Source organism: Macaca mulatta, chromosome 5 (assembly GCF_049350105.2).
Source record: "Macaca mulatta isolate MMU2019108-1 chromosome 5, T2T-MMU8v2.0, whole genome shotgun sequence".
Lineage (NCBI taxonomy): Eukaryota > Metazoa > Chordata > Mammalia > Primates > Cercopithecidae > Macaca > Macaca mulatta.
Genome location: NC_133410.1, coordinates 194,068,652 through 194,093,400, shown reverse-complemented (window position 1 = coordinate 194,093,400; position 24,749 = coordinate 194,068,652). Strand labels below are relative to the sequence as shown.

The 24,749-nt window shown below is 40.7% G+C and overlaps 1 protein-coding gene across 50 annotated transcripts in view; it reads left to right on the top strand.

The window, feature by feature from the left end:
* Nucleotides 1-24,749, top strand: part of SORBS2 (sorbin and SH3 domain containing 2) — a 379,286-nt gene that overhangs the window by 290,617 nt on the left and 63,920 nt on the right. For 32 of the 50 annotated variants that reach the window (XM_078002522.1, XM_078002520.1, XM_078002516.1 and 29 more), the window contains 5 exons: nucleotides 12,871-13,009; nucleotides 17,224-17,396; nucleotides 22,089-22,155; nucleotides 22,971-23,015; nucleotides 24,130-24,319. In XM_078002522.1, the coding sequence (XP_077858648.1) occupies nucleotides 12,916-13,009; nucleotides 17,224-17,396; nucleotides 22,089-22,155; nucleotides 22,971-23,015; nucleotides 24,130-24,319 (569 nt within the window). In that variant the 5' untranslated portion in view covers nucleotides 12,871-12,915. Of the gene's footprint in view, nucleotides 1-9,237; nucleotides 9,712-12,870; nucleotides 13,010-17,223; nucleotides 17,397-18,065; nucleotides 18,199-22,088; nucleotides 22,156-22,970; nucleotides 23,016-24,129; nucleotides 24,320-24,749 lie in introns of those variants that run through there. The other 18 variants (XM_078002517.1, XM_078002525.1, XM_078002524.1 and 15 more) reach the window with 3 other exon arrangements.

The window sequence follows — 24,749 nt, the reverse complement described above, 5'->3', positions numbered from 1 at the left end:
ATCTTGATCAGGTTCAGGAGTCCAGGAAGATCTGAGGGAGCAAAATCCTTGGGCGACTGTACAGACAGGCCTGTGCCAGTGTCAGTGAGCGGGCTCGCCCGTGTCCCAGGATGGGCATGCCAGGAAGCAGGCGTAGGAGAAGTCATAGGAACACATGTCAGTCACTGGACTCATCCAACATGGTTTGCTTCTTCAGAATGGTTTTGTGATGTTTGAAAACAAGCTGATACTTTTCATTTTGCATGGTTTTATCCAGGCTGAGCAGAGACGGTTGGTTTGATTATATAATCCCCAGGGTATCGGCACCATCCAAAAGTTAAGATTTGAGATCCTGTCACTGCTATTTATTCAACAAATATTTATTGGGTGCTTAACCTATGTCCAGTCTGTTCTAGTGACAGAGTTGGATTTGAAACCATTCCTGCTTAAAATTTGTCTGTGTGTGGCAGGAGGAGCAAACATTAATAAGAACTTGAGTAAATTACATATATTAGAAGATTATGGAAATTGAGTTATGCCATGCAAAGCTGAGTTGTGGAGACCAGATATCATGTCAGGTATGGTAACTCAATCAATAGACCTCACTGAAAAGACAGAACAGCTTTGAAGGGCGAAGAATATTCCAGGCAGAGGGAATGTCTTATGTAAAGGCTTTGAGGTTGATCACTCTGGGGCTGTGGGAGGACCAGAAGGAAGCCTGAGGGAGGGAGAGGAAGTAAGTGAGGTGAGAGTGATAGGAAGTGAAGTCAGAGGTAAGAAAGACCCGACGACGGGAGGCCTTGTGAGCCATTGCAAGGATTTTGACATTTACTCTCAATAATAATGGAGGCCACTGGAGGATGTTGAGGCTGCCACCATTATTATTTCCATTATATTTTAACAAAATCATTCTGGCAACTCAGTGAAAAAAGTACCATAGTGGGGCAAGGAGGAGATCAGGCAAACCAGTTAGGTAATTACTGCAGTCCTTTAGGTGAGAAATGATGGGGGCTCAAAGCAGGGGGCAGCAGAGGAGGTGGTGAGAAATCAGACTCTGAGAATGTATTTTGAAAGTCAAGCAAACAGGACTTCCTGGCAGATTGCATGTGGGATGTGAGGAAGAGAAAAGTCAAGGTTGACTCCAGCTGGAAGATAGCGTTGCCTTCAGCTGAGACTGGACAGCTGTGGGTGGAGCAGGTTGGTGGAAACTTCAAAGGTTCCATTTGGGAAACAGGAAGTTTGAGGCATTTCTTAGACATCCACATGAAGTGGTCAAGTAAGCATTTGGATGTGAGAACCTGTACCTCCCGGGGAAAGGTCCTGGTTGGAGATATGAGCCATTGGCTTGTCGATGGGTTTTGTGGCCATGAGACAGAGTGAGATCACCAGGGGGGTGGACAGAGAAAAGGGGAGGGCCAAGAGTTGAGCCTGAGTGAATCTCAGCATTAAGAGGAAGAAGCAGCCGAGGAGACTGAAAGCAGCATCCTCTAAGGGAGGAGAAAATCCGGGAAAATGTGGCATCCTAAAAGCCATGCGAGGAAAATGTGTGGAAAGAAAGGGATGGTTCACTGCACAAATGCTGTTGATAAGACAGGTTTGAAATGAAATCTGAAAACTTACCATTGATTCCATGGTGAGGAAGGAGGCTTTCCTGGAGTGGGTATGAGACAGACCGGGAAGAGAGTGGTTGGGCAGTCAGCTCTTTCAAGATCTTATTAACATAAATCCATTCATCTAGTTATTCACCCTCCCCGAGCAGCAGTTTTCTCATCTATAGAACTGCTGGGAGGTTTGAGTAAGGCATATAAGAATCTTGGCATGGTACCTGCTTCATAGTAATTCCTAAACCTACAGTAGCTGTCATCATGATTAAATAATATTTTTCCAAATTATGCATCTGATTGGGAAAAATAAATATATTATTTTCAACAATACTTCTTTTTTTTTTTTTTTTTTTTTACCGGTGGGTGAAAGTTTGTTTCAACAGACTTGCAGTTTGTTCCAACATAGTGTGTCCTCTTTCCTCAGGCTTTGTGAAAAAGGTAGCATGAAGCTGTTGCAGTTTTTATTCTCTGTTTAAAATTTTGGCAAGAACATTTAACATGAGATCTGCCTTCTTAAGAAATTTGCAAGTGTGCAGTGCAGTGTTGTTAACTGTAGGCACCATGCTGTGCAAAGCAGATCTCTAGAATGTGTGCACCTTGCATAACTAAAACTTCATGCCCACTGAGTAGCAACTCATTCCCCCCTGCCCCCAACCCCTGCCAACCACCACTCTACTCTCTGCTCATATATTTGTCCTTCTGAGACTGGCTTTCACTTGGTATAACGTCCTCCAGGTTGCTCCATGTTACAGCATGTGGCAGGATATCCATCTTTTTTAAGGCTGAATAGTATTCTAGGGGGTGCATACACCACATTTTCTTTATCTATTTATCCATCTGTGGACATTTGGTTTGTTTCTACGTCTTGATGATTGTGATATGCTGCATTTTTAAGTCTCATTTTCATGTAATGATCTTTCACAATGGTGACCTTTCCAATTTAAACACTTGCACTCCACATTCTGGCAAGTCTTAGCCAATGCCAGGCGCTGTAAGCTATACACTGTGTCAGCCAAATATGTGCTCCATTATAAAGAATGAGGCTCCCAGGAATTACCAGACCCAAGCAATAAAAGTACACCAAGATGTGAAAAGTACATTTCAGTGTTCCAGAAGTTTTATTTACATAGTTTTGTTATTATTAAAGTCTGATCATTAGTTTAAGAAGAAAACTACAGGTCACTGTTAGAAATTCTCTTCATATTTGACAGTTTTTCATAATGTTTTCTAAATGGCATGTGCTTTAATTGTCCTCCTGCAAACAGACCAGAAATGAGGCATGTTATCCTTCTGTTACTGTGTGACCAGATATCCTGTTGCTAAAAATGTCACATTGTTCTCAATGTCAAGTCAGTGAAGGTATAAGCCAGACGCTTCGGAAAGCCAGCAAAAAGCTACACCCCCAAAGAGTTTCTCTGGCATCTGTGCTATGTTCTTTGCTTCAGGAAGATAAGCTTGTCCTGTCTGTTATGAAACAACATAATCAATCAATTGCCAAAGCCGCACCTTCACAGCTGCCACTGTACATATGCTGGGGACTCACAGGGGAACTTGCCTGCCCGTGGTGTAGAAGAGAGAGGAAACTCATTTCTCGTGCTCCATGAGATCAGTATGTAGATGCTAAGGAGGACAGAGTAATGCAGACATGTCAGCAGTGTGGGGTGATAGGGGCAGAACTGCAGAACACACCTTCTGGAACATTCCTATCAACACCAGCCCCGATCATTGATGTCTTCCATTAGGATGGCTTCCTTTCTGTGAGCTTGTAATTGCTATTAGTTGATCAGGTCTTTGGCAATTTCTCCATTTGATGTCTGTTCACGTGCATGCATATGTGTGCATTTAAATAATTGCACATTAGAGAATATTTGGGAGGCCAACATGAATTTACAAATAAAACATCCTCTTCAATATCTCCCGATAGATGGGCCTCCAGCCTCTTCTGAATACACTTAATGAAGAGCTCAGTTACGTTCCAAGGCAGCAATCCAGTGCTCGGCCATTTCTGAGATCGAATTATTGGAAAGAATTTCTAATACCGGGTCATGATCTGCCTTCCTTAACTTCTGCATGGTTATCCACAGAGCAAAAGAGAGAGAATATTCTTCCGCCTCCATCTGACAGTGTTCACGTGATCCTTCCCCTCCCTACCCTGCTACTGGCTTTGTGTAGAGCACTCCTGTTCCTTCCCAGTATTTTGATTTTTTTAAACATGATTCTCCTTTTTTTGAGAGCTATTACAACACACCAGGCACTGTGCTAAGCACTTTACATTGCCCCACGTAAAAATTAAAAGCGTGTTAATTTTTACAGGCTTTAAGAGATGGGTTTTATCCATGTCTGTATTTTACACATGAAGGAACTGAGGCCAAGGGAATTAAACAACTTGCCTAAGTCTGTCTGACTCAAGATCCACAGCTCAGCCACTAGCCTCTGCTACCTCTATGCTCTCACACAAGCTGATTCTGAAATCCCATATTTTGGTAATGCTCTTAAAATATGCCACTTCCCCAGATGCAAAACCATATTCCCAATCTGAACACCACAGAGTACAGTAGAAATATTTACTCCCCTGATTCAGATGCCACATGCTGTCAGTGTGCCCAATCTGTGTGACAATTTTAGATCACTTGTCGCCCAGGTCTTGGGTAGGGAGTATATGGTTCAAATAGTTTTTATTATGAGGCTGTCAGACAATCTCACATCATTACAATGCAGGCAATACAGCCAGGCCTTAGGGAAACGGGGCAATGACCAGGCAGCCGCCCTCCGTCCTTCTCAGTCATAGGAACTGCATAGTTCCGTCTTTTACTTTCTGCTCTGTTGTTACTTCAGGTTATCCGTGGGTTTCCATGACATTCTCTGACTCCTTGCGTCTGGGTACCTGACAGCTACCTGAGGGGCATTCAGTGTCATATAATTCAAATTCCCAATTCAAATTCCCAGGAGGGAGGCAGGGCCCCACTGGCCCAGCGTAGTCCAGTCATTCCCTCTTCCTAATCAACTGTGGCCAGCAAAATGATGATCCGGCAACAGACACAGCTGCTGGCATGTCTCCTCATACGCCCAGGACAGGCCATGAAAGAGGGGGCACATTGTCCCAAAAGGATATGGGGATGGGAGGTAAAGACTGGTTTTTTAAAAACCCCTTCCGGCCAGGCACAGTGGCTCACTCCTGTAATCCCAGCACTTTTGGAGGCCGAGAGCAAGACTCCGTTAAAAAAAAAAAAAACACTCCCCTTCCTAGATATTTTTTTTTTCAAGAAAATTACTGTCAACTCCTTTGGAAAAAAGCCTGTCAGATTTCTTTGCTTGACATTTAATATATACCCCTTATGTTCCTTGAGAAATGAAGCCTAGAAGCCCAATGACTAAAGATGTTAAGAGGCAGATGTTAGGATCCTCGGCCACAGGGCCACATCAAGCCAACTGGAGCCTGAGGTGGAAGGAAATTCTGTGCTCCCTTCTACCTGTTTTCATATATTGTGAATGAACTTTTTCCTAGAATGTTTAAGTCATTAGAATTTTTTTTGAAAAGTTGAAACGCAGGTTTATTGAAACTCACACGTTATTTTAAGCTTAAATATTTTATTTAAAGCAAAATAAACTTTTTTTTTAAAATTTGAGACAGTCTTGCTGTGTCACCCAGGCCAGAGTGTAGTAGTGTGATCTCGGCCCACTACAACCTCCACCTCCCAGTTTCAAGCAATTCTCATGCTTCAGCCTCCCAAGTAACTAGGATTATAGGTGCCTGCCATCACGCCTGGCTAATTTTTGTATTTTTAGTAGAGGTGGGGTTTCACCATGTTGGCCAGGCTGGTCTCGAACTCCTGACCTCAGGTGATCCGCCCGCCTCAGCCTCCCAAAGTGCTGGGATTACAGGTGTGAGCCACTGCGCTTGCCCTATTACATGTTTACGTCACCTTAAATTAATTAAAAATGATTTAAGATTGCCATCAGTTAATTAGAAATTGTCAAACATGTCTATTCTCTCAACTAAAACTGAAATAAACAAACATGTAGATTTTGAAAATATTATTGATGAGTTTTCTTGCGTTAAAAACTCCAGATCCATTTTTTTTTTCTCTTTTCCTATGGCTTGGCATGCACTGGTCTTTATTTATATTTTTGACATATTTGTTCAGTATGGGGTATATTTTCTTTTTTGCATTTATCTTGATTTTCTTTCAAAGATTGCATTGAAACAGAATTTATCTCGATTACTTAGTTTCTGTCACTCTTTAAATTTTGCGCCCCAATAAGCACTTTACTCTCCTCTCCCTAGGCCTGGCCATGCACTCCTTCATATCCCCGCTTCACACCTACCCTCTTTCTCCTCCAGCTTCCACATCTGCTGCATCAGCAAGTGATGGCCTAGGGGCTTGTGACTATAGATGTGTTGTCACTGAGCTTATGAGCAAACTAAAACTCATATTACCCATGACTGTGGTGGTTTTAGAGACAGTGGGCTTTCATTTTCAGCCTGTTTCAAAGCAAAGGATGTGGGCAAATGACGCCCGCCTTGAGGGGCAACATGACTTCCGCGTTCTGCCATCTGTCCCATCATTCCCTGGCATCCAGCACGGGCTTGATTTGCACATTCTGGATACTTTCCTGGCCCATGATGGGCACTTGAGTTTGCAATGCCTTCATCCAACTCAATACGCTTTCTCCACTGCTGAAGCTCACCTTCCCTTGAATCTCCATGCCCCTTCATTCCTCAGGAGCTCCCTTGTCGATTGGTGATCACTCTCATCCACAGGCTCTCCTTAGCATTCTGGGTTGGAGTCATTTGGACGAAGAAGCTCAGTGCTAGTTTGAGTAAGCAGGTGCTCTCTCTTGGTGTATGAAGCATAGGTTTGAGTACTGTCCCTGTCCTTTGCAGAAGACCAGGCAGCCCCTGACTGCTAGCTGGTGTTTCTCCTTACCCCGTTCCTGCTAGCTCAAGGGTGGGGGAAAGAAAAAGCAATTTATACTCACAAAAAGTTGGTGACCTTTGATCCCTATTCAAACACCTCAGTCTTCCACGGTCTTGAAAAGGAGACTCAAAACAGTGGGGATGATTTTCTGCATCATCTACTTGCCACTCACGAAGTAAGGAAAAAAATGTGCTTATTTTAAGCCAGTTTTCCCTATTTTTCAGGGTAGTCCAGATGGGGAAAATACCACCTTCTTCCCCTTCACACCTTTCCAGCTGCTCTTCTGATTTTCCTCAGGAGAAACACGTGTCTCATGGTCTTTCTCTCCCCCCGGGTCTATAGAGTATTCCATTCATGTGGAGATTGGGGTCTTGTCAAAGCTTTTTTGTGGGTGACCAGTACGACTGTTGAATTATTGAGTTCTATCTGTAGAAATGTAAGTGTGATGTGACTCACCACGAGGCATTTCATGCCTTACACTCACACACACACACGCACACATACACACACGTGCACACACACACACGCACATGCACACATACACACACGTGCATTAAAAGACTCAAAACCAGGAACATGTCAGGAGGTGGTGAAAGAAATTCAAAAGGTGGAATAATTTTGTTTTCTGTGGACATTCTATTTGGAAGAACAATTGAATGGATAAGGGCCATCCCCAGACACAATGCTATGCAAACTACTGATCTTATTACCCATGACAATGGTGATTTTAGAAAGAAGACGCTTTAGCTTTTGACATGTTTCGAGTCATAGGATATGGACAAGTCAATCCAATGGGAGTTAAAGTCATTAGATTTATTTTCTTTTAATTTCAAAGGGAAAAGTCTTATGAGCAAATAACTCAAATCCTTTTGTATGATTTGTATTATTTCATAGTTTTCATTTGGCATAAATAAAACTAAAAAGAGATTCATATTACGTGGAAGCATCCTTAGTAAAGCTGCATTATTAGGGGAAATTTCATTGACGCCATCCAAAGACTGCTTTATACTGAATTACATTCAGACTTATAGCAAAATTTTAATATATTAAGTTAGAATTATGGTAATTTCATAATATTATAGTTTTACCTCCAATAAGATTGCAATTACTATAAGCACTCAGTAATAAGGGTGCATCCCTACCAAAACATTTTAAGTTCTGGGTAACTCAGATTTCTGTCAGTTATTTCTAGAGATTTAAACAACCATAAACAGTAAAACATATATATATATATATATATATATATATATAAAACATTTAAAATGACTCTGTTTGAACAAGAAAAAATCATATTAAGTGAGATTAGGACAAGAAAATCTGTCTTTTTATCCAGGGTTGGGGTTTCTTAACCCGTTAGATTAAGGATATGTTTAGAGTGTCTCTCTCCCCGTGAAGTTTGTGCAGAACTTTCTGTATGTATGAATTTGTGCATTTCCCTAAAAGAAGGATCAGTCACTTTCATCAGATTTCTAAGGGATCTATGATTCAGAGAGACCTTTTTATATGATGGATTTTTTTAAAAGTATTCAAGTAAAAGTCTGAGAAAAAAAGTATTGTAACTTTTTTTATCATGCTAACAACGCGCATGACATCAGCCATTATGAAAATTGCGGCTGCCAAAGAACACCAAATTGTACTCCTTAAACATTTACTAGGCAATATTTCTAAGTGTAAATGGTTCTCCTTCATTCATTTCCCATCTTTGTATTAGTATCTCACAATACCTCTGGCCATCTATCTTCAAACCATTTCCTCCCCCAAACATCCCCTCCAAAAAAAATATTTATTCTGAAAGGTAGAAAAAATAAGTAAGAAAACTTGCTTCAGAGTTTTATTCACTTATGTTGAATTCAGTGCTTATCATCCTGTTTGTCATGTGCGGTCAGACGTCATCAGGGCTACCACAGGTGGTTGTAAAATTTCAAACGGTCATCTCTCTTCTTCCTACAGAGCATCCCTTCGCTATGATTAGCCTCTTGGGCTAGATATAGGCTTGGAGCTGTTAAATCTTTTGTTTTTCCTTCAGTTTCTTTCTCCTTTACCTAAGATTTAGTGCCAACCACAGTTCTAACTAACTAGGGTGCGTTCTAACCATTATCGGTGGCTGGTTTTCATTTTCACACATGGTACCTCTGTTTGCATTGCTAGGATATTTTTAAAGTCCAATTCTTTTCATATTTTGTAGTGAAATCAAAGAACAGATTTAATGAGTGGAAAGGAAATAAAATAGCGTTTCCATTTATCTTTTCCACTTAGTTGTGTTTAGTATTATCAGTATTTAGATTCATAAACCAGGAAAAAATAAGACAAACAGATTTATGTTTTGGGGACATTTTGGCAAGGGGGAGGCAGTTATGCGATTAGATTTTTCTAGTGAAGGGCAAACCAGTTCTGCTGACCAATAGTCTGATATCTTATCATCGTCACAAATACAAAAACTAAAACTCCTGAGGAAACAGTTTCATTGTGCCAACATTCTCAAGCCCCTACCCAAAATTACATTGCAGTGCTGTGTGAAAACCAGCCTTGTTTCCAAAACACACCGACTGGGTTCACTTTCTTCCTGTTTTCATGCTTTTTCTGCACTGTGTGGTTGGCACCTAATCCATCTGAATGTAACTCCTTAAAGTGCTTGCAAATAAAACCGATGCTTTGCCTTCTCTGCCAAATTGCAAAAAAGAGGTACTTTTGTTAATTGGATAATTTATCTCTTATTATTTTTTCCTCATACTCAGCTTGGAAATCAGAACTTACCTGCCAGTGTGTTGGAGGTAAATGCTTCACAGACACACAGACAAACCACACCAGAAGCCTCTCCTCCGTGCCCTCCTTCCGTGGTACCTTTGAACCGAGCCACTTTCTCACCAGGCAGTGGCACCAGCTCAGCATCACTTAGCCTTCCGCCACCCGATGGTTTGGGGTCTTCACGCCTGCATAAACCCCACAGCCTTTCCCATTGCTTATACAAACACCTGCTCCCAGCTCCTGAAAGCCTTATCCACAGCCATGACACAGGCTCTCTGACTACAGACTCCTCCCTGGCCGAGCACTCCTCCCGCTCGGAGAGTGAGTCCTCCACAGCCATGCTTGAGGAGCTGCAGATTGGTGACTCTGACACCACTGGCCGTTCTGAGACACCCTCCCCCACCTGGGGTCAGAGGTCTGCTGTGACAGATGGCACCACCTTAACCACCCCTGCGGCCACGCATGTAATTATTCTGCCTTTCTTTGCCTCCACCGTTTCCTTAAAAGGACTGATTTATTGTGCCATCTCATTTTTCAGCTGACATTTTTATTTGCATAGGTGTTGACTCCGAAACCAATTCTGTGCCATCCGTCAGGGAAATCATTAGACATCCTCATAAGCCTGCTTAAGGCTAAAAAAGTCACTTATATTCTCTTCATTCATTTTTAAATTACTTACAATTACTCTAAAATGGTTACTTATGGTTTCCCCTGTTACTGTAGCTGATGAGTTGTACAGTGATTTGCCTTGTTAGGTAAGCATACATCACAATATGTTATGATCATAGAGAAAGTCTAAAATTTTTCAAAAAATTTTAACCCAGTATTAATACATGTTAATAGTTTTTCTCACAGACTCACGTTAATGTGTCCTGTGTGACTCTTTTCTATAACCTCGTTTCTCACATAAATGATTACTGACTGCATGAGGCTAATTTTTCTTGCCCCTCCTTCTCTAATAGCTACAACTTTTGAATTATCTGTTGTCCAGGAGTGAATGATGTCGATAATCTTATCTACCTTTCAGAAATTTAGCTGTATGATTTTTAAAAATTATTCTTCCTGAGCCATTTCGGGATAGAAATTTACGAATACATTTTTAAATTTTGTATATCAATAATTTGTCTTTCATTTATGCAATATAAACATCTTTTCCATACATATATTATTTAAATGTATCTATGTGATAAGCAATCCCTAATAAATGATCTGTGAATGGCTAAAATGTTTCAAAATTTTATGGCACAGATTCTGTATTGCATATAATGTCTAAGTAATGGCTTCCATTTAAGAGGCACATAGCTTCACGCAAAAAAAAAAATTGATTTTTTAAAATTGATATTATAATGAAGTTCCAAATAAGCACTGTCATAGACAAAATTTTATTTGTGCTACATAGTTTTATGTTCTATCAAGCTCATAAATCTGCAAATTTTATGCACAGAGAAATGTTATAATAAGCCATATGTTTTTTAAGACACTGCAATTTACAAAAAGTAAAAGATGCTTTTTTTGGTAATAGGATTTAGTATTCCCCCAGTGGCTGGGTCTAACACTTTGCATTCAAATGTTCCATTCAGAGACTGGCTACAGAGGGAGCCTCGTTTTCCAGGCCTAACCCCATAGCGAGTCCCTCCCTGCCACACGGGACCAGCCAGGAGCACCACAGTTGTGGGTTCCTCCCATGCCTTACTGTGCTTCAAATGGTTCTTAACTTTTAAAACTTTACCAGGACCTTCAACCAAAAATCTAAGGCAGTGAGAGAGTATCAGTCTACGAACTAACCTGTTCAATTTTCTGCTTTTAAGACTTTACAGGAGACTGTCTTATATACAGTCTTGTGGGCACAAGCAGAGCTACTTGTGAGAGAAATTAATTGCAATTATCAGTTTAAAATTGCAAATAGATTATTCATGACATGTTTTTCCTAATAAGGAATTCACTATAACAATACAGTATTTTCTAAAATGCTAATGATGCTATTGTATTCGTAAAATCCTGATTGGTTTAACACAATAAAAGAATGAATCTACTCTCAGTGTTTGCTTTTTTAACCCCTAGTCAATATTGTTGAAACCATCAAAATAGGATTCAGAGCAAGTTTGTAAGTTTAGTAACATAGTTAACCTGACGGTTTTTAATAAGGATTCTTCGGTTTTTAACATTAATTATAACATGTTATAATACTATTACAATGATATTGACAAAGATCCACCAAACTTAACTTGGCAAGAAGGTGAAAGTGTTCTCAAATCATTCATCAGAGGTACATAAAGGCTCTGAAGATTTGGGTAGGCCTGTGCCTCACACTTATCTGAATGTCCAGCTCTCTCCAGGGAGCAGGTCCTCAAGATGTGGCTGGTTAGGATATGAGAGTAATTTTTCTAACAGCTTAGAGAATTACTTAATCAATAAGCGTAAGGCTTGTAATGAAATGTTTATTGATTTGGGGACATAAGTGGTGTGGCTATACAGTAATCAAATTAGACTTATTCTAGGTCATTTGAAAACCTATCTGCTTTAAAGTGAAATCAGAGAACTATGCAGTTACTATATCTATGTTTCAAGCCTGTGTAATAGAAGTTTGTTTTGTTTTAAAATAAGTAGAAAAGATTCACAAATTACGGTTCTTTATCTGTGTGCCCATGTGTATTGTGTGTATTTAGTTATAATTTTAACTAAACGTTCTTACTAATGTTTGATCTTCTATGCATGCATTGTGTGTGCCCCGTAATGGTCAGTACTGTGCTGTGGGTAGACAGGCGTGCTTGATAGTCCTGAGCTCGATATCTGTGAACTAAGCCGATTCAGTTCCATCAGAATAGATACCTGTTGAACATCTACTCTGTCATCAGCACTAGGCTGCATGTTATACAAAATATTAAAGAAGCATATATATGACCATCTTCAACAAGAAGCTTGAGATACCATTGGGTTCTAAAATACCCTGATACGAAACAATCAAAACAATGAATAATTAAGAAATCAAACAGAGCTTGATGAAGTGCTCAGTGAGGCTGAAGTGGGGAGAAGCCAGTGGTTGAACATGTCTTTCTGATCCTTTACCAGGTATTTGATCCTCCTAGAATAGGTTGCTTCATGTTATATACATCCAAACAACTGGATTCCTTATGTTATTCTCCTGGCTCTGGAAACATTGATTCACTAGAAGATATCCCTGACTAGGTCTGAGAACCAATCCCTTGCCTCATGTCGAAGGACATCCATGTCAATGCTGCATGCGGAACAGCACGACAGTATTCTGACCGCTGACATTCTGACTGTCAGAGCAAAGTCGTCCTCCACGTTTACTTGCTACTGACTCCTACTGATACCATTTGGCACCTCTGTTGGCAGAGTGGCATGCCCGCCAGTCAGCCACTTTCATTCTTCCTAACCACTCCCTGGGCCCTCAGATACACAAGAGAGTGATTTTCAGAAATAAGGGAAGAGAGAGAAGGCAAAGAACATACCATGCCCTCTGACCTCAGTTTTCAAAATAAATAAGAGCTTGGCAGCTGATTACTGTCATGTGATTGGAAGTCTTTTATTATCGCCTGATGGAATGATGTCTGCAGGGAACTATGTGCTAATTTAACTCGATGGCTTTGCACTTTTCCCAGAGCCAGATAACAGTGAATGGAAACTCTGGAGGTGCCGTGAGTCCCATGAGTTACTATCAGAGGCCGTTTTCCCCCTCGGCATATTCTCTCCCAGCCTCACTCAACTCCAGCATCGTCATGCAGCACGGCACGTCCCTTGGTAAGTAATTTGCTCACCCTGATTTCCATGGCAACCTCAATATGGCAAGTACAACCACAGGAGAAAAATATGCAGCATCAAGGTGAGGCGGGGGGCGCTCAGCACTCCACTATTTCATGACCCTATCCCCAGGGAGAAACTGGGGCAGAGGACCCAACATGGGAGAAAATGGGCACCATCCTCTTCCAAGACAATGACTCCACCTGTGTCTGAGCCTGGAGTGGGCACTTAAATGTCTGGGGTGGTGGAGTAGAAAGAAAACGAAGATGGTTACTTAGGGTAAGGGGGTTTACGCCACTGGAGGACATGAATGCAGGCTTTTCCACTAGGGCAGCTTGTTCGTCTTTGGAAGAGTTTCCACCATGTCCACCGTGGACTATTTCCTGGGGTCTATATAAGGGAGAATTGTTTGACAGGTAAAACAGTGTAATAGGAGGACAGGCTGTCCTGCAAAGCAGTGACGCAGTCATCTACTGGCTCACAAAGGAGGAAACCACCATTCAAACCACGGCTGGAAGACCTGCAGTCAGGGATACGGTAGCGGGAAGCCACACAAGAGAAACTTAAGAGTTCCCTTAAATGAAGGTTCGGTCATTGTATAGCGCAATCGTTCTTAACCCTCTGAGGACTGGGAATTCAGTAAAAGACAGAGCTCTCCTCCAGAAAACAAATGGACATACGGACATTCATAAAAACTTCTAAGCAGGTAATTTCATGGGGCTCATGGACTCTTTGTGGCCTCCTGAGAAAGAAGCTGTGCTATACAGTGATAGAAATGCTCTTACATGGTAAAATATATTCGGATAGTTCAGAAAATAATGTGATAAAGACTTTTTTTTTTTTGAGACAGAGTCTTGCTCTGTTGCCCAGGCTGGAGTGCAATGGTGCGATCTCTGCTCACTGCAACCTCTGCCCCCTGTGTTCAAGTGATTCTCCTACCTCAGCTTCCCGAGTAGCTGGGATTACAGGCACCTGCCACCACACCCAGCTAATTTTTGTATGTTTAGTAGAGACAGCGTTTCACCATGTTGGCCAGGTTGGTCTCGAACTCCTGACCTCAGGTGATCCACCTGCCTTGTGCTGGGATTAATCCCAAAGTTCTGGGATTACAGGCATGAGCCACCATACCCAGCCCATAAATATTTCTTAGTTTGTAAAAATGTAACTTAAAAACCTAAAATATCAAAAAGCAATATGAAATTGAACTATCATAGGAATTCAGGCTGAACAAGTTTCCATGAAGTTGACTTACTAGGAAGCTTCTAGGACAGCAGGGGGCAGAGGGCAATTCTCAGGACCGCAGCACCATTCTGCACCTCCCAGAAAAGGAGAAGCCTGGTCCTCTGGCCACAGGCGCCAGCAACAGGGGGAAAGAAACTAAAAACCGGGACTTGAACCACCGTGTCGTCTTTGACAGCAGACAACACACCTCCTTCCCCAGCACTGACTCAGTATTAAAAGGCTATGATGTTGTTTGTTTATTCAGGGACATTTTATGTCAGCATCCAGCATATGCATGATAGAACTCAACTTCTGAGGTCAACCAAAGCTCTCTAACTATAAAACTTTAAAGGTAGCCGTGGGACTTATTAAAGTCTAAATATATCTGTGCCTTCGCCGATGCTATGCCTGAGGATCATCTGTGAATCCCTCAATGATGTCCTTTTAGAGTTAAGAAAGTCAAACTTGCTTATGCCGACATTTTGCCCTTAGCAATCAGCCCATAGTGTAGTATTATGATGGAAATCCATTATATATAGATTGTTTAAAATGGAACTATGCATTTACACACATACGAAGTAAAACTCGACAATTTATTCTAGCCATAGCTTTTTCCCAAATAATTATTAACAGAGTCTGACTCTGTCTCATTGCCTGTCTTAGTGAATACAGTTTTGTCCCTGTCCCCATCCAACAAAAAAATATAAATACTTGAATGTAGATAGGCTTTGATTTTAGAACATATTGCTAAGCAGATTTATTACATGTAAAATATTCTACATGGAAAGACATTCCACATGGAAACATTGAACAGATTCCAGCTGGCCAGTGCTGTGATAGGTCTCGGGGGAATATGTACGTCTACCTTGCCCTAGATGAATTTTGTATTGAGTTTAGGACAAAAGATTGCTAAGATGACAAAAGATTGCTAAGATCTCAGCTATGGTCTCTCATGACCATATATGAGGATAATAAAATAAAGGGTAACTTCTATTGCATAAGGTATGGGTTCATAGAATGCAATGGATCAGATGTGAAGGCAGAGTTGATTCTCCTTGCTTAGAGTAGGACTTTGCACGTGCTAGTGTTCAAAAAACAGTTGCTGCTGATAAAAATACTAGTATCATGGCGGCCCACTCAGGTCCTTTTTGGAATTAAATAGAAAGTCAATTAGTGTCACATATCTCATTGTGTCTTAATAAGGACTAGCTTGAATGTTACTTTCACATTCAAGGGGCCATTAACAGGGGAAAGAAACTACAACCGGGGACTTGAACCACCGTGTCGTCTTTGACTGCAGACAACACACCGCCTTCCCCAGCACTGACTCAGTATTGAAAGGCTATGATGCTGTTCGTTTATTCAGGGACATTTTATGTCACCATCCAGCACATAAACTGTGCATAAAGCAGTTTTATAACTGGCCTTATCCATTCTTCATCAAAAAATGTATTAAAAATGCCTTTCTGACGCAAACTAAATTGAAAATAGTCATAATCATAGTAATAGCAGTTACAAATGTTACAGTGGATTTTCCCTTAGAGAGATCTGAATTATAATTACCCTTATATTGATGAGTTAAAATTTCTTAAAAAGCTTACTTATGGCTGGGTGCTGTGACTCACGCCTGTAATCCCAGCACTTTGGGAGGCCGAGGCGGGTGGATCATGAGGTCAGGAGATCGAGACCATCCTGGCTAACATGGTGAAACCCCATCTCTACTAAAAATACAAAAAATTACCCAGGCTTGGTGGCGGGCGCCTGTAGTCCCAGTTACTCAGGAGGCTGAGGCAGGAGAATCGCTTGAACCCAGGAGGCGGAGGATGAGACCACGTCACTGCACTCCAACCTGAGCGACAGAGCGAGACTCCGTCTCAAGAAAAAAAAAAAAAAAAAGCTTACTTATGATATTTTATACACATTTTTCATGAAAAATATATTTATATATGATATATATCATATACACATGATGGTATCAATGAGTCCCACCCTGAAACATGAGAATTCTTTTCATTTCTACCTTAAAGGACTTTCTGAGTGGCAGTCCTGACAAACCATGACATAAAGAGTAAATACAAAGTGTCATTCTTTGTCACCAACATTTTCAATGTAATTGCAGAAAAATAGAAAGGCATATTATTAATCATACCAGAGAAATGGTAATAATGTTGATTTTTAAAAATATCTGTGAACTAGGAGTAAATGGAATATATACTGCATGTCTGTACTCTGTTGCTTCTGAAAGTATTCTAGAAGTTACTAAAAACCATGAAGAACTTGATAAGCCTCATCTAAATTATATCCTTAAGGCAGTTTTTGTCGTCAAAAAGTAAGAAGTCATGATTTTTTATATTTTAAGGTAAAAACGCACATAGGAAATGTACTAATAATTTTAAAGCATTTATTTATTCATAAGCTTTCATAACCATAGGCTTGGATGTGAAAAATTTTTTAAGTGATTTTTGGTTTTGCTTCATTTTTAGGAAATCACTGTTACTGACTCAGCAGTCATATCTTTGTCTAGAAATACATTTCAAAACTTGTAGATAATAGTAGTTAGCAGTATCACAAGAATAATATTAATGTAAATGATGACCTGAGGGAAATTACTAACCTTGTCTCAGCTCCTGCCCCTCACCTATAAAACTGGTTCTTGCTCCCCCTATCCTGCCCTCCCTCAAAGATTACTGGAAGGATAAGAAGAGATAATGCATGTAGAGCACTTCCTAACTCAGAGGCTTCCAGACCGTCATGTAACAAATGCCATTCTTCCCCAGCCTTCTTCATGAAACGGTGAGGCCCTTGCCGGTGTAGGTCTGTTCCCCGCACACCTACACAGTCTCCACCAGCTCAAATGGAAAGTAAATGAGTTAAAAGGGATAGTGATGGCAATATGGACTCTGTGTTGCAGTTGACATAAATATACAAGACACCATGAATTGATGCTTCCCTGTGCAATGAATACATTCCATGTTACCAAATTTTCTGTACAGATTCCACAGAGACGTATCCCCAGCACGCGCACTCTCTGGATGGCACCACCAGCAGCTCTGTCCCCCTGTACCGATCCTCAGAGGAAGAGAAGAGAGTCACCGTCATCAAAGCCCCGCATTACCCAGGGATCGGGCCCGTGGATGAATCCGGAATCCCCACAGCAATTAGAACGGTAGGAAATGCCAGCGTGTGCGTCTGTCTGGGGCTGTGCACAGACTCCACAAAGGACGGATTGTCCATGGCTTTGCGCATTCCTAGGGTCTTATATAATGAGGATTGCCCTCCGTGCCATCCGAGTTCTCATGAATGTTAGGCTGTGTGTGGCAGAGAAAGAAGCTGTCGATGGGAGAGAATTACACAATCTGTTTTTCTATTTGAATGAAACATCATGAACATTGCGATTTTGTTAAATGATAAAACTAGGTTGTGTGGTTTAGTTTGTTTGTTTGTTTTTCTTTTACCTTTTACCAAAGAGGCTTAGGGCAATAGAGACAAGAGGAGGAATGAGACAGTGAAAATTCTTTGGCTGCACTGAATTCCCAAGTGCATTGCAAATAAACCAGTGATGTATTCGTTTCTTGAAATGGATGTGTGTTAACACCGGGGGATTGGGAGCTGTGATTTGGGAGTTGGGAGGTGAGATGATTGGAGTGAAGAGAGTTAATGTCATGGAAAGGAAAAGCTATCTGAAGAAAAATACACATTTTAGTGTCCCTCTTCAGCCATGCCTGCTGAGAGCTCTCCTGGGATGATAAGTGAAAGTGTTTGGGTTTTTTTTTAAGTTTTAAAACTCTGCCAAAGCATTGCTCAGTGTATCTGGGCAGCCCCTTCCGGCAAAACGCAGCAGTAGCAGAGGCAGCTTCTGAGAACCTGGGCAGGCAGCAGCTGGCTGACCACGTCCACTGGAAGAGAAGGCTTGTGCCAGCCGGGAGAAGGGAGCCGGGGACAGGATGAGAGCAGCAACACCGTTGCAGGTGAAGCTGGGGGCCCCGCGGGGAGGGAGCACAGCTGCATGTACTTTGAAGAAAGACCCATGTAAAGCTGGGATGTGGCCAAGAGCTGCTCCCCGGGAATGCAGACCTGGGCAGCCACGACAATAAGGGATAGAAGCAAAGAACGGGAAAGAGATCAGGAAAAAAAAAAAAAAAAGCCATGGTAAGATTGGAAACAGTCAAAAAGAACTAACGATAAAGTGTGGGGATTTTCTTCTCTCCTTGACTTTACATTTTTATATGGGGATTATGTGTTTTATGTACAGACAGAAGAGTTTAAAATGGATTATTCTCAGCATCTGTATTACAACTGGAAGCCAAAAAGTAAATCTGTACAGCAATTACTGGGGTTTTAGACTCATTAGATTGAGGGAATGTGACTAATTATGATGCTCTAACAATCTGTCTTGAAACTGACAATTGCTATATTTTTATGTGCCAAACAAAAGTTCAGGGATTATGACCAATATTCTTCATTTTGTGATGATTACATGTTTCTGGTGATATGTTTTCTTGTTCATTTTCCTTATAAGATTTCTGACTCAAAATGGTTAAATTTGAAACTTTCTTCTAATTATGTAGGGATAGACAGACAGATATGGTGTCATTGGTTTTGTGTAATTGACACTTGAGGCACAGTATAGACAAAACTAAGAAGTCCTGATTCTATGTAGTTGTAGATTCTGTCTGAGAGGATTTTGTCAAAAATATCTGAGTATGTTTTAGGTCAATAAATGATATATAATGGACGTGCAAGCCTGGTCCATGTTTTTATCCATTATAAGACATAATTTCCTTAACTAACCAGACTTTGCTTGGTTAGTTTCAAAAGGAAAAACTGAGATGCTAGAGATGGTTGATGAAAATTAAATCATCTTAAAATTTTTTAAATGTTTATCCACTGCCAAATCAAAAGCACGTCTGGGTATGCATAAGCCAACACACTACACATTTAATGCCAGTTTCCCTTCTATAAAATAGAAAACACAATGTAACCAATGTAGAAGTTCCTTATAAGGAACCGTAATTTTTATGCATAATTGTCCTCTTACTTAGACCTTTAAAACTTGACAAAGAAGGTACAGTTCTATGAGGACTCTCGTCTTACACTGACCATACAGCCCTCCCGAGCACATCCCCTTGTTTAGCTGTGATTATAAATGTCAAGTCAGGCTGTCTCTGAGCCACAGCAGGCCAAGACTCTCCAAGGCTGTTTTTCTTTCTCATGTGTGTAGAAAGTAGTGATGATCAGATTCAGTGTCTTTGCCAAAGGCGGTACTGTCGCAATGTACCGTGCTGTAGGATCATTTTAGACAGCCAGCCTATGCCGAGGAAACAGAATTTTGTAAAGTCATCCAGAAACTCTAGAAAGCCAAGAGTCAACAAACAGTACTTTTGAGCTATTTTAATGAAGGCAAGCAGCCCTCCAGATTGCCCTCTCTCATGTGACCTAGGACATCTATGTGAACCTTTCACTGCTGTTCTTCAAAACAACAAAAATCACCAGGGCTCAGCTCCCATGAGATTGTGTCATTAAGGCCAGCTAGTTAAGTGAAACACAAGATTCTTTTCTTCTGCTTCCAATATAACACTTGGTTGAGTATTTTCAAAAGTGAGAAGGAGAAAAAAATAGAACAGAGTCACTGTCTACTGCTGTGTAGAAAATATGTCTTTTTTTTCTTTTTGGAAATCTCTGCATGTTAAATTGGTGTAGAGTTCTGATGTTTTGAAAACTGTAGGAATGTAAAAATTCAGGTCTATTCAGTCGAGGTTGTAGAAAAAACTGCATCGTGAATTGCTAATAGCTGTTTTTTATGCAAAATGATTTTACATACAAAAGTAAACTTCCTGAAATTTGAGTAGACTGTTTTCCTATTCTGAACCTTAGGCATAGCAATCTCTATGATGGCATTTACAAAATTTACAAAAGGAACTTTAAATGCTGAGAGTACTTCTTTCAGAAAGGGATATAGAGTTTTAATATTTTAGTTTACCAGCTTCATATTTCCTTTGCCAACGGGGCATTTTCTGGCCTCTCTGTGCTCACCATATAAAGCTGGCAGATGGCATCACTGTGAGATTCTACCTGATACAGGCCCTCCAGCAAATGAAGAAAAAAAACCTGTCTGTCAAGACGCATCGCCATATACAGTGATAGAACTCACTTCGTACCCTTCCTTGTTGCCATTGGCATGTCCAGGAAAACATTTTTGCACAACGTTATGTTGTATTTTCTGTTGCTTTAGTACCATAAAAGAAATGAGGTTTAATGAAAGAGAAATCAGTCCTTTATAAAAATAAACTTTCTTGAAAGATACATGTTTAGCAACTTTGAGCCAGCAAATAATAGATTCTTGCTTCATCACTGCAATCCCTTCCACCATTTCCCATCCTTTGACTGAATATTCCACCAATAACCTCAACTATGCCATGGAGAAAGAGCCCAGAATGAAGAGCTGACTCACAACAAAGTCAAGGGGCCCTTAATGTTAATCTGTATTTGGGGTGATTTTCAGAATAATATACGCCCAGAGGTCAAAATAAATTTAGATATAGCACAAAACCCTTAATGTCCAGATGAAAAATGCAGTGACCACATTTCTGAGGGGAAAAAAAGATCAGGCAAGAAAATCTAAACCAAAGCTCAGTCTAATAAGTATAAGAATACTTTTGTATCAGTCCTAATGGAATTTTTTAAGTCAAGAGAGCTGTCTTGGAAAGTCTGGTATATTTAGTTCCTATAAGCAGAATGGTCAAGCTTGTTGCCCAGGTAGCTCTAAGAGAGTTGGGGTAAGATCTTGCAAAATCTATGAGTACGATTATAAAAGCACGTGTCTACTTTTACAGGTGTACAGAAAGGCAGAGTTCCATCCAATAGGCTACCTTGATTCATTATTTCATTCTACAAATATTTGTGGTTCCCTAGTGATATTATTGAGTAGTTATTATATTCTAGGCATTGTTCTAGGCCTTGTGTAGACATCATCTCATTCAATTTCCATAACAATCCTAGGACTTAGATATAATTATGATATATTACAGAGGAGAAAACCGAGGCTCAAGAAGGTTGACATGACTTGCCCAAATTCGTATTGCTAGAGTGTATTAAGCAGCAATTTAAGGAACCAAGATTTGAATCTTGGTTCAAGATTCTACATTAATTTCATCTTTCCACTACAACTTACTGCTCCCCTCATGTCCGAAGCCTGGATCCGGGAGGACTTCTACTCTCAAGGAACTTACAACTTTAGCAGAGCCAATGTTGTATACACTTTATTATCATATTAAAATTTTTGAAGCAATATCTACATTCTTAAATTTTCTCTAGGACTCTAGGACGCCTACTACATTCTGTATTTTAGTAACTTAGACTAGTAAATAGCAAATGTATTTCTCTAGAGCCACGCTGATCAGAATACAGTTTGAGTCAAAAATATTCCCCAGTGAATTCTGAAATCACCGTCTTGACAGAACGTTCAATAAAAAGCATCTAAGGATAATGATGATTATCTACCAAAAGGAGTTAAGCAATTTATTACAACAACAACTTTTATTAAGTGGACTTTATATAAATATATTTGTGCAAATATCAACTCTCTAGTGCTGGGCACAGCTATAATTTGAAAAAATAAAACCATAGCATCTGAAGTTCCAATTCAGCCTAAATTCAAACACAAGGTAATATATTAACAAACTGCACACATAACTAAATAAATTGCTGAAATTGTCATGAAGCCATAGTAAAGAGTCAGAACATTTTATCACAGAATGGGACTCTGTTATTAAGAAGATAAAATAGAGGAATGAAAACACTGAGGAGCCATGTTGATTGGAAGCCAGTTTGTAACCACTGGACGCTCTGTTCGTTACAGACAGTCGACCGGCCGAAGGACTGGTACAAGACGATGTTTAAGCAAATTCACATGGTGCACAAGCCGGGTACGTTTGCTGCTCTGCTTTTTGATCAGGTCCTAGTGGGTTGAAGGGGGTACACTCATCTTTTGTGTAGGTTTGATTCATACACAATGTCAAGACCCCAGCAAACTCCACGTCCCCTTTCTTTTCAGCATGCCTCCTATTCTCCTTCTATCACCCCTCCAGTGACAGATCCCTGTGCCTCTGCCTACCACCTGAGCTGCCAAGAAGCCTCCCCACGGAGGACAACCAGGCACTCTGGCCTCAGCCTCCGTCCTCCCCTGTCCACAGTCTAAATTGGTGTGTTGCCTGGTAAACAGGCACACTGTTCCTCTGCCCACCCCTGTCTGCTCTCATCAAGAGAGTGAGTCTGAGCAGGTCTGCCTGAGCCAGCTCTGTAGACAGGAGGGCACTAAAACACTTGGTAAAGGAAATTCACGATGCAGAGCAGAGAGGGTTCTGGGGAAGCGAGGACGAGGGCCTGACTCCGCATGCTATGAGGAGGGCAGCAAGATGAATATGTTACAGACAAAAAAGGGCAGTTTGCAGAGGCCTGTGGTGGCACGCACCTGTAATCCCAGCTACTCAGGAGGCTTAAGTGGGAGAATGGTTTGAGCCCAGGGATTGGAGGTTTGGAGGCTGCAGTAAGCAATGATCACAACACTGCTCTCCAGACTGGATGACAGAGTAAGACCCTGTCAAAAAAAAAAATGGCATTATGAACTAGGAAAAATACATTGCTTTTCTAACAAATTTCTGCTGTTTCACTGAAGTTCTGCTGTCTCATTATACTTTGGTGGCAATCTGTATTACCATGATATTTATGTTTCATTTTCTAGATGATGACGCAGACATGTATCATACTCCTTACACATACAATGCAGGTAGGATGGGTTTCCTTGCTTGCAATGTCTATTTTATGCTCAGCAATGGCTGGAAGAACCACACAGTCACCTTTTTTGCCTTTCTGTTTGAGCACATGTTTTCAGTTCATATATTAGGAGGACGACTGCTTTTCCTTTCTCAGAGCATGCCTAACAAAAGGATTGACTTTTCTCATGGAAATGAGAACTAATACTGGTTTATCTCATTCATTCCCACTGTTGTTTATTCTCAGCTTCAGGAATGTTTAACCAAAGTGTGAAGGACAGGCTGAAAGGACACACTGTAACCCAGGGTACAAAATAAGATAAAGATCTTTTATCAGCAAAGAGAATGATTCCAATTGTGTAAGATCTTTCAGATACACTTCACCAAAAACAAGTCAAACAAAGTATTCTGTGACCTTGTCCCTGCTTTTAGCTCCAAAATGCAACCATTCATTGAAAGATTTTTAAAATCCCCCTTGGCGGGGCCACGTTTCTGACTCAGAATTGCCAGTGGTCATAATAGAATGACTTCAGTTCCAGGCATTGCCACTTGAATTGGCGAGCATTGGTATCTCCTGCCGGGATCTGCAGGCTGGAGGGAGGGACCCCTGAGAAATGTTTTTCCCTTCATCACTTTCTCCGAATGTTGTCTCAGGGGATTCCGCCCAGGGCTCCTCTCCCTGCCCAGCCACAGGCTCAGGACAGGTGCACCACTATTTCTTTTCTTCTTTCTTTAGACCAGGTTCTGAGGTTTTCCCTGCTCCCCCCCCCTTCAGCAGCTGTTTAACTATTGTCTTAGTGTATACGATTGAAGAGAAAATTTGCTGAGTCCTTATAAGTTTATTCCTAGTACCAGTCTGAATTATTGCAAGTTCCAAAATAATTGACAAAGATTTACTGTAATCAGGGCTTATGTACAGAATAAATTTGTAATTGATAAATTAATGGAAATTAGTAAATTATTAATAAATTTAAAAATCTATCTTCTAATGTATGCATTATGAATATGCTTATTGATAATAATTTCTATGCAATCATTGGCTATTTCAAGGGGGACACATAATTTAATTCATTTGTAAGAGGTTATTTGCTTCTGCTTTTTGTCTACTTTTGTTTTTTGTCATGATAGGTCTGTACAACCCACCCTACAGTGCTCAGTCACACCCTGCTGCAAAGACCCAAACCTACAGACCTCTTTCCAAAAGCCACTCCGACAACAGCACTAATGCCTTTAAGGATGCGTCCTCCCCAGTGCCTCCCCCACATGTTCCACCTCCAGTCCCACCACTTCGACCAAGAGACCGGTCTTCAACAGAAAAGTAAGGCATTTCCCCCTCCCAGGGTGGCCTGTGTTTAGCTTAGGATAAAAATAAGGCTACATGGCATTCAGTAGAAGAATCAGTGCACACCTCACAGAGAGAGTGTGTGTATAATCTTGTTGGTCCGTACATATACCATATTGACCTCCTCGGCTGGGGTTGTAGCAAATGTTTTCACTGTCTTGCTTCATGATACCGGAGTGCCCCAAATTAGACTTGAAGTAATGTGGGCACGTTTTCTGCTTTTTGATCGATACATACATAGAAGAGACAAGTAAATAGAAATAATGGACATGTACTTCCCTTGGTATACTAGGTTACAGGCTATGCAGTTAATTTTCTGTTTCCCCAGGTCTATTAATAAGAGACATTTTTGAAAGCAGGGAAAGTTATTCATAAATCATAAGGAGGCATTAGTTAGTGTCTGTGA